The 15,878-nt window shown below is 44.7% G+C and overlaps 1 protein-coding gene across 4 annotated transcripts in view; it reads left to right on the top strand.

The window, feature by feature from the left end:
- The first annotated feature begins 2,944 nt into the window (after nt 1–2,944).
- wars2 (tryptophanyl tRNA synthetase 2, mitochondrial) overlaps nt 2,945–15,878 on the top strand; it is a 73,331-nt gene continuing 60,397 nt past the window's right edge. Inside the window, exons 1-2 of one of the 4 annotated variants that reach the window (XM_072513747.1) lie at nt 2,960–3,069; nt 8,936–9,089. Coding sequence is in view for 1 of the 4 variants with exons in the window: in XM_072513743.1 (XP_072369844.1) it covers nt 2,977–3,069 (93 nt within the window). In the remaining 3 variants the exon portion in view is untranslated. Of the gene's footprint in view, nt 3,070–8,935; nt 9,090–15,878 lie in introns of all 4 variants that reach the window. The other 3 variants (XM_072513743.1, XM_072513745.1, XM_072513746.1) reach the window with 3 other exon arrangements.

The following is a 15,878-nucleotide window of genomic DNA, read 5'->3' as shown; positions in this document are numbered from 1 at the left end:
CAGAGATGTGTTGCCTCCTACAGCTGCTGCCGAAATGGCTGCAGCTCGGTGAGCACACACATTTATACTCCACCTACTGGGCGGAGCCAGCAGGCAGGCCCCCGTACCTGTAGTACAGGAGCCTTACCGTATTACATCTCATATGTATACTATATACAAACAGTGGTTGTCACAATATACACCAGTATATCATGGTGCAGACACACACTGATGGACACACAGTGGGACCAATCAACACACACAACACCGCAGCCAATCACCAGTTAGAGCACACGCATTTTCAAGACAGGGGGCATCAGAGTTCCCGCTCATTCGAGCTGCAGCTAGCTAGTAGGACTGAGCACAGCCTGCAGCACAGACATTCACCATGTGCTGAGTGCATCGACTGGTTAGGACAAGGCAAAGGTCTTTAGCTAAAGCTAGTATTGTGTTAACCCACAGTGAGAGTATGTTAAACAGTTAATGATTCAATAAAATAGTGTTGCACTATTTCAAGTGTTGGTGACCTGTACGTGTTCCACGGATCCAGAGCGCCCAACACAACATGATACCAGGAGTTGAGGGATATTAGCACTTCTTAGACCTACCTGCAAGTGAACTGCCTTCTGCCAGCATTCCATCATCCTGCAACATGGACAACATCTGCCTGCCGCTGCTGCTCCGCATCGCCGGTAACCTAGGGGCCAACTGGAAGATATTCAAACAGCGCTTCCAGCTCTTCCTTGAGGCCACAGACAGGGAGGACGCCTTGGATACCAGGAAGATTGCTCTCCTTCTATGCACGACTGGGCACCATGCCATCCACATTTTCAATTCTCTCACCTTTGCGGATGATGAAGATAAAACAAAGTTCAAGACGGTCCTCCTCAAGTTTGACACTCACTGCAGCGTAGAGGTGAATGAAAGTTTTGAGCGCTACGTTTTCCAACAGCGTTTGCTGGGTAAGAATGAACCTTTCCAATCCTTTCTCACGCACCTCTGCATCCTTGCGCAGTCTTGCAGCTATGGGCCCACCTCCGACTCCATGATACGAGACCAGATCGTTTTCGGTGTTCAGTCGGACCCCCTATGACAGCAGCTCCTCAAAGTAAAGCAGCTCACCCTAGCGACTGCCATTGAGACCTGTGTCCTACACGAAAACGCCACGAGTCGGTATTCCCACATCCAAATGGCTGAAACGGCGCGGCAAGGTCCCCACGAGGCGGAACGGGTTCAAGCAATTGAACAACTCCAGGGCCTCCGCCTGGATGAGGGCGGCCATTTCGTGTGCTTTTCGCGGACTCCCGTGCTTGTGCGCACCGAACGAGGGGACGTCGACGTCGAAGAACGTAATGCGCAGGCGCGCACCACGCACGACCGCGCCACGCATGCGCGGTGGCGCAGCGAACGTGCTGACGCTACGACGTGCGGCAACTGTGGCTCCGCCCATTTAAAACGGCAATGCCCTGCCAAATCTCGACAAGCCTCGCAGGAATGTCCGGGCAATTCAACCCACGGTCCCCGAGTCCGATGCGGACCTCCCACACAGCAGTGACACCGAGGACCCGAAGGCGTCTTTTCGAGTCGGTATCATGACAAAAAACAGGGTGTCCCCGAAGCAAAGACACCAGCCGCTGTCGGTATACAGCATCGATCCAGACGATGAGTGGTGTGCCACCCTGACAGTCAACCAGAATTTGTCGCCCACCTCAGAGACTTAATTTGTGAACTTTGTGGACTTTCTGAATTGTTCTCTTCTTCCGTTTGATCGTTTACATGGTTTGTATATAGTGTTCATCTCGTTATTCTTGTTGCATACTGTTTTTCTGCACCAGGCACCTTCCCATGTAAATAGCTTAGTTCTCATGTACATAGTCCTGTAAATATGTCTTTGGCACACATGTAGTCAGGGACATCCTCACCATACACTATTTATTGCCACACATGTACATTCTTTTATAAAAGGGGGGATGTCATAATATACACCAGTATATCATGATGCAGACACACACTGATGGACACACAGTGGGACCAATCAACACACACAACACCGCAGCCAATCACAAGTTAGAGCACATGCACTATAAAGACAGGGGGCATCAGAGTTCCCGCTCATTTGAGCTGCAGCTCGCTAGTAGGACAGAGCTCACAGCCTGCAGCACAGACATTCACCATGTGCTGAGTGCATCGACTGGTTAGGACAAGGCAAAGGTCTTTAGTTAAAGCTAGTTAACCCAGTGAGAGTATGTTAAACAGTTAATGATTCAATAAAATAGTACTGCACTATTTCAAGTGTTGGTGACCTGTATGTGTTCCACGGATCCAGAGAGCCCAACACAACAGTGCTGACTACCACAAGTCCCAGATGACCATAGGCTGCTTTCCCCTTTGAGGGGGCGAGCTGACTGGTGGTGATTTAACCTGAAGACCACCACACCTCAGGCGAGGGGCAGGCCTTCATGGATCTCAGCCGGTACGTGAATTGAACCCGTGCTGTTGGCCTCACTCTGCACCACAATCAGCTCTTGAGTTAAACCAGCCTAATTATATGCAGGTGAGTGGGGCTAGGTAGGGTGCTCTTTCAGAGGGTGGGTGCAGACTCGACGAGCTGAATGGCCTCCTTCTGTACTGTAGGGGTTCTATGATTCTAACTTCACGGACACACAGTCAGTACTCTACAGCAAGAGAATGTGTTTATTCAAATAAGTCACATTGGACACGAAACATTAATTCTGTTTCCACATATGCTGCCAGATGCTGAGTGTTTCCAGCACTTTCTGTTTTTATTACAGATTTCCAGTATCCACAGCATTTTGATTTTATTGTAACCTCTGATGACCGATGACATTTTTTGGGAGAGTCACAATCAATCCTTAAACCAGAGAGTGGCCCGACTTCAGCTGTAACCTGATCCCCAGAACACATTTTAGGGGGCTTTTCAAACCAATTTCGAACGCGGTGACATGGGACGTTCTCAGCGCGACCTTTAACCCCAAGATGGCGGCGCCCAGTCTCCGGAGGGTTCTTAGATTCCCAGCGTTTAAACTCGGGATGAAATCCCTGAGCGGCGAAGCGAGTCCGGCACCAAAGGTATTTGTCCCAACCCAAGTCCCTCGGTGTGAAACAGCGGCGGCTGGCGCCACCCAGCCGAGCCGAACCTCCCGCCCCGGGGCCCTGTCTCCCGGGAAGCGCGCGGCCTGGGCTGACCGACAGCCGGAGCTGCTGGTTCACCAGATCGTTATTTCGATATAAATGTCGCGCATAGTTGGATTGTTTCGTCGGTACACAAGTATCTTCTTTCTCTGGTCCCCCAGCTACAATTTATAAAGCGATTAAATACATCTGGTCTATAATCCATCATCCATCCAGTGGCAGTTTGATGGGGGCAGGGAAGAAGCTCCTTTCATGACCTCCTGTACCAATGAGGTGTGAATTGGTTTTGTGTGTACTTCAATTTCAATATTTAATTTAATGAGTGCATTGATATTATTAGGTGTAACTGACACCTGCACTGCTATTAAACTGGTGGCCTGTTGGGTCTCTAAATAAAAGCCAGTTGAGTATATTTTCTAATCGCATTCATTATGGTAAGGAATGCTTCAAGAAGGTGCAACCGCAACAGTACCTCCTATTTATAAAAAAAAGGAAACGAGCTATCATTAACTCGGTGATTCTGCTATTTTAGTCAATGACCAATTTTTGAGAGAAAATATTATAGCCAGTGCGACAGCGGCTCTCCAAATGAGCATCATGACTTGGTACCAATCTCTGCCTTTTCACTGTATCCTTGCACGTTGTTTATATTCAAGTAATCATCTAATGCTCCCTTCAATCCCTCAATTGAACCTGCTTCTGCCACACTTCCCGGCAGTGCATTCCAGACCCAAAACATTGGTTGTGTGAAAAAGATTTTTCTCACAACACATTTACTACTTTTGCAAATCACTTTAAACCTGTTCCCTCTTGTGTTGATCCTCTTACAAGCAGGAACAGTTTCCTCCTATCTGCTCTGTCCAGCCCCATCATGATGATGAACATCTCTATCAAGTCTCCTCTTAGCCTTCTTCTCTTCAAGGAGAAGCCTCAATCTCTCCAATCTATCCTCATTACTGGAGGTTCTCATCCCTGGAACCATTCTCGTAAACCTCCTTTGCACCCTCTCCAGTGCATTCACATGCTTCTGGTGGCACCCAGAACTGTACACCGTATTCAAGCTGAGGTGTAACCAGTGTATTGTATAAGTTCAACAAAACCTTCTTGCCCTTGTACTCTCCCCAGGTTTAATTCTGACCTTGGGTGATTGTGTGGAGTGTGCACATTCTCCCTGTGTCTGCATGGGTTTCCTCCCACATTCCAAAGATGTGCAGGTGCTAAATTGCCCTTTAGTGTCAAAAGATGTATACGATAGGTTCAGGGGTTATTGGGATATGGTGGGGTGCGGGCTTGAGTGGCATGCTGTTTCAAAGGGTCGGTGTAGACTGGCCGAATGGACTCATTCTGCACTGAAAGAATTCTATGATTCTATGGCCCTATTAAAAACTATGTTTTATTAATTACTCTCTCCACCTGTCCTACCACCTTCAATGATCCATACATATTTACACCCAGGTCCCTCTGCTCCTGCACCCTTTGAGGAAATTTACTCCTTATTTTGTATTGTCCCTTCCGTGTTCTTCCTACCATAATGCATCACCTCACACTTTGCTGCATTGAACTTCATCTGCCACCTTTCTTGCCCACTCCATCAACTTGTCTATGTCCTTTTGAAGTCTACACTTGTCCTATTTGCAGCTTACAATACTTCCAAGTTTTGTTTCATCCACAATCTTTGAAATTGTCCCCTGCACCAAGATTGAAAAAAAAAGCAAGGGTCCAAATACCAACCCCTGGGAAGCACCACTACAAACCTTCCTCCAGCCTAAAAAATATCCATTGACCATTATGCTCTGCTTCCTATTGTTCAGCGAAGTTTGTACTGCATCTTTTATTCCATGAGCTATAACCTTTCTCTCAAATCTGTTGTGTGGTACTGTGTTGAATGCCTTCTGAAAGTCCGTGACACCACATCAACAGCATTATCCTCCTCAACCATTTGTGTTACCTCCTCAAAAAAACTCTAGCAAGTGAATTGAACACAATTTCCTTTTTAGAAATCCATGCTAGCTATTCCTATTCAACCCATATTTGTCCATGTGATTACTAGATCTATCCCGAATAATTGTTTCTAGAAGCTTGCCTAACACTGATAATCTGACTTTCCTGTAATTGCTGGGACTATCCTTACAACCTTTTTTGAACAAGGACCTAACATTTGCAGTTCTCAAGTTCTCTGACACCTCCCCTGAGTCTAGAGATGACTGGAACAAAGAACACAGAAAAGGACAGCGCAGAATCAGGCTCTTCGGCCCTCCAAGCCTGTGCCGACAATGCTGCCCATCTAACCTAAAACCTTTTACAGTTCCGGGGACCGTATTCCTCTTTTCCCATCCTTTTCGTGTATTTGTCAAGACCCTTTAAACGTCATTATCATACCTGCTTCTATCATCTTCTCTGGCAGCGAGTTCCAGGCACCCACTACCCTCTGTATATAAAAAAAACTTCCTTCGCACATCTACTCTAAACGTTACCCCGTGCACCATAAACTTTTGACCTAGTAATTTACTCTTCCTGGAAAAAAGCTGCTGACTATCCGCTCTGTCCATGCCCTCATAATTTTGTCGACTTCTATCAGGTCGCCCTTCAACCTCCGTCGTTCCATTGAGAACAAATCCAAGTTTATCCAACCCCTCCTCATAGCAAACACCTTCCGTACCAGGCAACATTCTGCTAAACCTCTTCTGTACACTCTCCAAAGCCTCCAGAATTAAACACTATATTCCAAGTGTGGCCTAACTAAGGTTCAATACAGCTGCAGCATGATTTGCCAATTTTTATACTCCGTGCCCTGGCCGATGAAGGCACGCATACTGTGTGCCTTCTTGACTACCTTCTCTATCTGTGTTGCCACTTTCAGTGACCTGTGGACCTGTACGCCCAGATCCCTCTGCATGTCAATATTCTTAAGGGTTCTGCCATTTACTTTATATTTCCCTCCTGTATTAGACCTTCCGAAATACATTTCCCCACATTTCTCCGGATTAAACTCCATCTGCCATATCTCCGCCCAAATCCCCAAACAATCTAAATCCTGCTGTATCCTCTGACAGTCCTCGTCACTATCCACAATTCCACCACCTTTGTGTCGTCTGCAAATTTTAACTAATGAGACCAGTTACATTTTCCTCCAACTCATTTACATATACTACAAGCAGCAAAGGTCCCACCACTGATCCCTGCGGAACACCACTAGTCCCCGCCTTCCATTCAGAAAAGCTCCCTTCCACTGCTACCCGCTGTCTTCTATGACCGAGTCAGGTCTGTATCCATCTTGCCAGCTCACCTCTGATCCCATATGATATCACCTTCTATACCAGTCTGCCATGAGGGGCCTTGTCAAAGGCCTTACCGAAGCCCACGTAGACAACATCCACTGACCTATCTAAATCAATTTCTCTTCTCACTTCCTTGGATGCGACTCATCCCGTCCTGGTGCCTTGTCAACTTTCAATACCAGAAGTTTATTAAGCACTGCCTCCTTATCAATTTGAACCCTTCGAGGGACAGAGTTTCCTCATCTGTCACCATGTGCTGGGTAGCATCTACCTCCTTGGTAAAGATGGATATAAAGTATTCATTTAATATCTCAGCATTGGATTGGATTGGATTTGTTTATTGTCACGTGTACCGAGGTACAGTGAAAAGTATTTTTCTGCGAGCAGCTCAACAGATCATTAAGTACATGAGAAGAAAGGGGAATAAAAGAAAATACATAATAGGGCAACACAACATATAAAATGTAACTACATAAGCACCACGCTGTACACGCCCAAAACAGGACTCTGTTTTTTTGTGTTAAATCGCACCCGTCAATTCTGTTTCCCTCTCCACAGGTTATGCTGAGTGTTTCCAGCATTTCTTTTTTGTTTTTATTTGGTCCCAACTCCTGTCTTCACCAGACTGTAGTTTAAAAAATCTGAAAGAACAGATTGAATAAGTACTTGAGCCACGTTGAACACACTTTCTCATCTGTCTTGTATTAAGAAAAATAAAAAGCTTTATGTTTCCTACCTGTGATTGGAATGAGTTGCTTTCCACAGTAAAAGAATATTCAAATATTTATTGCTTTTAATAATTGACTAGATGTCTCAATGGAACATACCATTGTTCATGTTAATCATTGGGATGAATATGGATAGCTTGTTATTTTTAAACATTTCAACATTTTTAAGCTTCTCCAAGATGGCGCCAGAGCGAGGCGACTCTCTGCGAGCTCTCCCAAACAGATCCATTTTTTACTTAACCTATAGTCGTTATGTATTTTCTTTTATTCCCTTTTCTTCTCGTGTACTTAATGATCTGTTGAACTGCTCGCAGAAAAATACTTTTCACTGTACCTCGGTACACGTGACAATAAACAAATCCAATCCAAAGTATTGAACAATATACATAATGTATGTTCTCATTATATATTTTACATATACTTTGAATATTGGACTATACTCTGGCTAAACTGTATAATTAGACTAGACCAGATTATACTTTGTGCCTATGGCGTTCCTAACCAGATCGTGTATACATCTTGGGCATGATTCTCCGCTCCCGCGCCGGTTTGGAGAATCGTCTGGCACGCCATTTTCCCCCGTGACGCCGGTCCGACGCCCTCCCGCGATGCACCCAAGCGGCGGGAACGGCCCCGTCGTGTTCTGCACGGCGCAGGCCGGAGCATCGCCCGGGACACCCAAAATGGCGATTCGCTATTCTCCTGCCCGGGTGGGCCGAGCGGCCTGCCCAAAGCGACGGCTTCCCGCTGGCGCCATCCACACCTGGTTGCTGCCGGCGGGAACAGCGCGGGAATGCTGGGGGGGGGGTTCTTTCCACCGGGGTTGCACTCAAAAGGGGTCTGGCCCGCGATTGGTGCCCACCGATCGGCGGGGCGGCCTCTCTGAAGGAGGACCTCCTTTCCTCCGCCGCCCTGCAAGATCCATCCAACATCTTTTTGCGAGGTGGCCTCGGGGAGGACGGCAACCACGCATGCGCGGGTGACGGCAGTTAGGTGGCGGATGACGCAGCGCTGCTTTTATGCGGCGCCAATGCCCGGCACGCCCTGACGACGCTGCTTTAGCGACACCCCCCCCCCCCCCCCCCCCCCCCCCCCCAAGTTTATCGCGGCCCCGATCCTAGCCCACTTTCGGGCCCAGAATCGGTCGAGATTGGGGCTGTTTCGCGCTGTCGTGAACCTCGGCAGCGTTCACGACGGCGTGGGCACTTAGTCGTGGGAGCGGAGAATCGCGCCCCTTGTTTCTGGGCCATTTGTTACTTTTGGCTCTGACTCTAATGTCTCTATTTTTCTTTACTGTCATTTTCCTTTTTTTAAAAATTCACTTGCTGCTCTCTTGCTTGCCAAAATAATTCCAAAGTGGTTCTTTCCCTCTCCACCCCTTCCTTTCCCAGGACTATTTACTTAAACTATTTAATGACAGCTAGAGCTTCAGATACACGTGAAAAGCTGTTGGTTCCCTCCAATACCTTAAAACACTGAATAAAACATTAATTGCAAAATTATCATGCTTTTCAACTTTGCTAGACCTTGTAGCAATTTACAGGTACATTTGAGTTAAGATTGAAAGAATGTGTGTGTTTACTTGTAACGTGCAACTATGCTGGTCACTTTAGCTTTCGGAAAACATATGTGGAACAGATTTGTTTTCCTGGAAGGCATGTTCTAGGGGAACCACTGTCTCGTGCATCCCACAAACATGGATTCTCTTACAAGTCACCAGCTTAAAGCAGTGAGGATTTTCCTTGAGAATTACATCTAGGTTCATGAACTTTGATCAGACATATTTTTTATTTGCAGCAGCATTTTGTAAAGAGAATTCTGTGAGCAAAGAAAACACTGTGCCAGTGCTACAGAGATGAGTTCCTGCAGTTCTACTGCATTGCTGCACATAGAAAAATGAGTACTTGTAGGATGAAGCAAAGCTCTTGCTCCTTCCCAATCCTAAATAGAGGTGAGAGTAAGTGTACAATATTCAAAGTACTTGTACCTAGGATTTTGATTTCCTTATGTTAAATTATTTTGTCCATGAAAAGTACTGAACTCTCAATGCTTTCGTACCAGGGATCTCTATAAAGTTGCTCCCTCTTCTAGTTCAAAGTATAATAACCAAGCAGTTATCAATTATTTAAGCCTTGAGAAATAATTGATATTTTATTTTAAAACATATTTTCCTCGACCAAATTGTGACACCCATTACTTTGGCCAGCAATTGAGCTTGTCTAGTGTGGAGTAATAGAGCAGATTTGAAGGTATTAAAATAACTTGGGATTTGATAAACTGTTTGTGGTAATTGGGCAGTAAGGATCTGCAGGATAAATCAGTTGGGTGGGAACATGGGATAGAAAAATAATTTGTGTACCATTCATTAACTAGGAAGAGGATGGAGAACAATGGCACAGCAGGGGAACTCATTCAAGGTGGTGAAATGGCTATGTTGGGAATGAGAGAAAATGAAAGGGATAAAATATAAGAGATTAACATAGACCGAGAGGATGTTCTGAGTGGTCTGGCAGGTGGTGAGGCATGGGAGGAAATAATTTTGCAATAATTTTCAATTCCTCTCTGGCGGAGGACTGGAAGATAGCCAATGTGGTACCATTATTCAAGAAGGGATAAACCAGGAAACTAGTCAGTCTAATCTCAATGGTGGGGAAACTATTGGAAGCAATTCTGAGAAAAAGCATATGGTATACTTACCCTTTAATTAGCCGAGGCATAGAGTTTAAGAGCAGGGAGGTTATGATGGAACGATATAAAACATTGGTAGGCCGCAGCTAGTGTATTTTGTGCAGTTCTGGAATCCGCATTTTAGGGGGGATGTGATAGCACTGGAAAGGGTGCAGAGGAGATTTACTAGGATGTTGCCTGGGCTGGAGAGTTTTAGTTATGAAAAGAGATTGGATTGTTTTCCTTGGGGCCGAGGAAACTGAGGGGGGACATGATTGAACTGTACGAGATTGGATTGTTTTCCTTGGGGCCGAGGAAACTGAGGGGGGACATGATTGAACTGTACAAAACTATGAGGGGTATAGATAGAGTAGACAGGAACAAACCTTTCCCCTTGGTGGATGGGTCAATGACCAGGGGGCATAGATTTAAGATAAGGGGCAGGAGGTTTAGAGGGGATGTGAAGAAAAAAAACTTTTCCCCAGGGGAGATGGGACTCTGGAATTCGCTGCCTGACAGGGTGGCGGAGGCAGAGACCCTCAACAACATTTAGAAATATTTAGATGTGCACTTGCATCGGAGGGCATACAAGGCTATGGGCCAACTGCTGGAAAAATTGGATTAGAATGGTTAGGTGGTTGTTTATGACTAGCGCAGATGCTATGGGCCAAAGGGCCTTTTCTGTGCTGTATGAATCGATATAACTCTATGACTCTAAAATAAGGCAGAGCATATTACCAATAAATGCATCACAGAAGAGAGGCCATGGAGAAGATAGGGATAAATCCTTCCAAAATGGCAGATAAATCAAGCAAGATAAAGAGTGACAGTATGCTGCAGTAATCCAAGACTTTACTGCTAATGTTTTCCAGGGTGTTGTCAGTGCAGTTGGATTGGAAACCAGATTGGAGTGATTTGAACAGGGAGTGATTGATGAATTAATCGAGTGTGGAGTTAACTGGTTAACCTGACGAGAAATGTCAGTGTGGAGTCGATGGGCTGAAGGACCGTCTCCTGTATTGTGTCACTCTTATGACTCTAAAGATTTATGTAGGAAAATGTAAAGGAGTCTGGGGCAACTGTTTGAGGGAAGATGTTCTGATGACCATCCTCAAAACAGTACAGACAGCACCAATGGATAGCAAGAGTTTAGTTTTTGAGCATAGAGCTAGAAGGAGATGGTCATAACAGACAAAATGGGATTGAGGAAACTTGTTAGTCAACTACATGAAGGATCTAGATTTTTTGCAGTCAGAATAGGGAATATGTGGGAAAGGACAGTGGGATGATATGGGGTAGGCCGGGGGGGGGGGGGGGGGGGGGGGGGGGGGGGGGGGGAGTGGATGGAAGATTTTGAAGCTGTCAAATGTATGTCTCTTGGAGTTCACAAACTGCACACATTTATTGTCAGTGTGTGGATTGAAGGTAGAGGTGAAGGAGATCTAGGAGGTGGCTTATGATGAAGAAAGGAACAAAGACAAAACACTGCAGATGCTGGAAACCTGAATTAAAAACAGAAAATGCTGGGAATACTCCGCAGATCCAGCAGCATCTGGTGGGGAAGGAAACAGTTAATGTTTGAAGTGTTAACTCTGTTTCTCTCTCCATAGAAGCTGCCAGACCTGATAGAGTATTTCCAGAATTTTCTGTTCTTTATGAGGAGGAAACGAAGCTTAGGATCATTATTGCCTTCCAGAATGCTCTTGAAATTGTAGGATTTTTTCAGGAGATGGAGCAGTGGTAGACTGATAATCGAACCGTGTATAGGTTTGTACCATGGGAATGGATAGGTTGAAATCTGCTAGTGGCCTTGTGCGAAGCATTCAGAAGTAAATTGGTGGAGGTATCAGTCATGCTGGTAGGTCAGAACAAATAGATCACAACGTCCTTTTTTTATGTAAGAGGAATTGGAGGAGACTTATTTTTGTTGTTCCAGTGTGGATTGATGAGCCAGGTCATTGTGGAAAGTAAGTCAAGTCAACTTCAAAAACAGAAATTGCTGCAAGATAGGACTCGTGCATGATGGAGGAGTTTGGCAGTGCTTATGGGTAGAGGTGTGTGTGAAAGATAGAGCTGAGTGACAACAGGGTAACAGCAGAATGAGTTCACCTGGAAGGATAAAAAGACACAATAGAGGTTGAATGACGCCAGAAGGGAGGGGATTTTGTCCAGGAAAGTGCACATAAGGTTTGGCAGTGGTTCTTGAGAGGTGAAATGGTCTCACTGATGTGGATGAAATCTGGTAAAATCGGGTTTTCAGATCATTCTGATTTCACGTAATCCAAGTACGTCACTCTGGTTCCTTGTGCCAAATTGATAAATACCAATAAATACAGACAGTGGTGAAGGGAGAGTCAGTTGGCCACCTGTTAATGGTGACCTGGTCACCACAGCAGAGAGATTGAACTGCTGTTGTGTAATATTAGACATGGAATAGGCAGAGGATGTATGATGCACCAGATCAATTCCTTTTCTGTATTTTGGCCATGCCAAAACGTATGATGCAATAACAATTAACATTGTTAATGTGCTGTCCATGTACACAAAACTTGCAGAAGTGCTTTACTACCATTGCACAGATTTTACAAAGGCCCAATCCTTGCATTAGCTCATTATTGGACTACTCAGAAATGGTGGAAATTCATAACTTCCAGTCACATCTGTTTTCCCTTCTATATTTTCCACTGCAGACCCCAAATGTTATGCGCACTTTTTTGTACCCAACCTTTTTTTCTTCAAAACACATATTTCTGCGCTCCTCTGAAGAAAATTCTAGAGACTTGAATCAAGAAGCAATGTGGAATCAAACCATGAACTGCAGCGCTATGTAATATTAGAAACACCAAGAGGGCTGTCCCAAGTGTCCTCACGTTATAATGGAAAGAAAGTCTTGTAATATGTATTAAATGAACAATATGGTCTTATTTAGAGGCATACTGTAAGGTTGTAAGCGGAATAATTATACCACTTCATCCTTCACAAATCACTTTGAAAGGGGAAAAAATGTGCTCTCGACTAAGACTTAAAAAGAAAGTTACGAATAAATGAGAAACTGATGCAAAAGTATAGTCATTCTATATTGAGAATGGAACTGGATGTGGCAGTTTCAATGGTAGATTTTAACCCTTCTGCTATTGATTCCTATTATACATCTCCTAATAGATAATTAAAAAGATGCTTTTGGCTGCTCTGGACCTGGGTTCGGGATTAGCTGAACACTGAGTTAATCGATTCAATTCAATTTAATCTTTTCTCTGGCACTGAATATCAAGTGAATTTCTGTTCCATTCCATAATGATGCGCTCGGAATTCTCCGGCCTTGGGATTCTCTTTTCCCGCCAGCAGCTCATCCCTGCCCACGGGTTTTCCAGCGGCGTGGGGTGGCTTCAGTGCAAAATCCCATTGACGGTGAGAGTAGCGAATCCTGCCGCCAGCGAACAGTGCACCGCCAGGAACCACGCGGCTGGGGCTCCGGAAAATCCAGCCCAGTGTGCCGAATGGTTGGCTCCTATACTATGAGGTATGTGCTTCCTTTGACACGCTCCTCGAAGCCTATTGGTGCCCATGTCTTAGCAGTTTCTAATGTACTGTTTGCTTCAGCAGCAAACCATTTGCTACACTTACAAAAGTTTTCACAACTGGTTTTGGAATGAATTGAATATCTTGTTAACTCAATTGAACCAACAGTGGCAACAACATAACATTAACTAAAATTAAGATTACTTATAATTTGGCTTTCTAATTTTTTTAACTTAATTGTTTTAACTTGAATTCACCTGCAATCTAGTAAGTTCAAGTAAGTATGATCATAATCAGAAAATTAATCAGTGAGTTCATTTTGGAAGGAGTCAGTAAAATATTGTAAGTAAATAACTGTTCGAGTGGGGCATCGTGTAATGTGCCCTGTTAGATGGACTTTTTGCCTCAGTAAAAAAAACTTTGCCCTGGAAATTGTTGGAAGTGCAAGGTGACAAAGGTCTGATGCGAATCTGTGAGGGGAACGGGGCATATAGGACTTTGTTGAACAAGGGGGCCAGCAGAATTCTTAATCAATTAAATTTACGAATAGGGAAAGAAACCGAGGAATGATCGGGAAGGAATATGGCAAATTAAGTACAGAGAGAGAAATAGAGAGAATGTAATATTGGATTGAGAGGAAAAAAAAACAGAAATGAAAAGTTAATGAGGAATAAAACATTAATAAGAGCAGTTTGCTATTTGCAAGAATGAGGATCCAGTTCCATTTGCTACTTTCCTGAGCTAGAGCTATCAATCCGCTTTGCAGGAACAGAAATCTCATCATTAAAAAAAGTCCTTTCAATATTCAGCTTTAGGTTTCAGCATATTTACTGCACAAAAACACCATTATCTTGAAACTTGCAGTCATATGCATCTGTTTCCATGAGGTGATACGGCAGAGCATTGCAAATTTCACAATTGGCAACTCAACTCCTCTCCACCGATTGATGGATTATTTCATAGTGATAATACCCATGCACAATAGACTCGCCTTTATTTCCCCGGCAATTACTGGGTCTGTAAACAATTATAGCCATTCACTAAGTCTAATAATAAAAGGAGTTTATGGATATTAATAGATGCATCTTCAATTTAACTCAGTTAACTGATGGTGCACTCTATTTGAATGCTGCTATGCCACTGGGTGCACTGAATAGAACATACATAGAACATAGAACATACAGTGCAGAAGGAGGCCATTCGGCCCATCGAGTCTGCACCGACCCACTTAAGTCCTCACTTCCACCCTATCCCCATAACCCAATAACCCCTCCTAACCTTTTTGGTCACTAAGGGCAATTTATCATGGCCAATCCACCTAACCTGCACGTCTTTGGACTGTGGGAGGAAACCGGAGCACCCGGAGGAAACCCACGCACACACTGGGAGAACGTGCAGACTCCGCACAGACAGTGACCCAGCAGGGAATCGAACCTGGGACCCTGGCGCTGTGAAGCCACAGTGCTATCCACTTGTGCTACCGTGCTGCCCTAGAACAGTGTTTTTCAAACTTTTTTTCCAGGGACCCAACCCGGCCAGCCATCGTGGCCCACGCTGGCCGGTCCATGCCAGCCGACCTTTGCGGCCTATGCCGGCTGACCTGCGCGACCCACCATTTTCTCTTGCCTTGTTTGCTGCTGACAAAAATGGAGGAAATGGTTTTGGGTCCCTTTGGCCCTCTTATGCGCTCCTCCAATGGAACCTGTTGGATGAAGGTGAAGCCTTCTGGTGTCGGAAAGTACTCTCTGTACTCAATGTGCCATATTCCTTCCCGATCATTCCTCGGTTTCTTTCCCTATTCTTAAATTTAGTTGGTTAAGAATTCTGCTGGCCCCCTTGTTCACCAAAGTCCTATATGCCCTGTTCCCCTCACAGATTCGCATCAGACCTTTGTCGCCTTGCACTTCCAGCAATTTCCAGGGCAAAGTTTTTTTTCCTGTAAAATGTTATCAAATAAAACCTCCCCCGAACTTGTAAAATAAATTAAAAATAAAATGAATAAAATAAATGAATAAAAGCCCCCCGAACTTGTAAAACAAAAAGCTGCAACCGTTTTTAAAAAAAAAAAGTGGCCACACTGCGCATGCGTGCCCGATGATCGGCACGCATGCGCAGTGCGGCCGCATTTTCTTTACATGCTCGTGGCCATTTTAATGGCCGCTTGCAGCCGGCGTTATTAATAACTGGCTGCTGTGGCTGTTGCACGCAGATTTGCGCGATCGGGAGCGCCGTGACAGACAGCTCCGCGACCCTCCCAACACCTGCCCGCGGGTTGCATCCCCGAGTTTGACTGCCTGGAATAGAAGGTGAAACACTACCTACAACATGCTAGGAACTGAGTCCAGTTCTGGTGTAAAGTGGACAGATTTGTTACTGATGTTTCCAAGTTTTACATCTAATTTGGAATTCAGTCTTAGGAGCTTAATTTATCAAGTTTAATCATAAAATTGGGCTTATTTATAAATACATGTCCATGTTTATCCACCTCTGTCATACTACAAATATTATCTTTAACCAACTAATTTTAAGGATAGAGAAGGAAACGGAGAAATTA

The sequence above is a fragment of the Scyliorhinus torazame genome, chromosome 8, assembly GCF_047496885.1.
Source record: "Scyliorhinus torazame isolate Kashiwa2021f chromosome 8, sScyTor2.1, whole genome shotgun sequence".
NCBI lineage: Eukaryota > Metazoa > Chordata > Chondrichthyes > Carcharhiniformes > Scyliorhinidae > Scyliorhinus > Scyliorhinus torazame.
The sequence above is the reverse complement of the archived record's forward strand: the minus strand, read 5'-3'. Positions and strand labels throughout refer to the sequence as shown.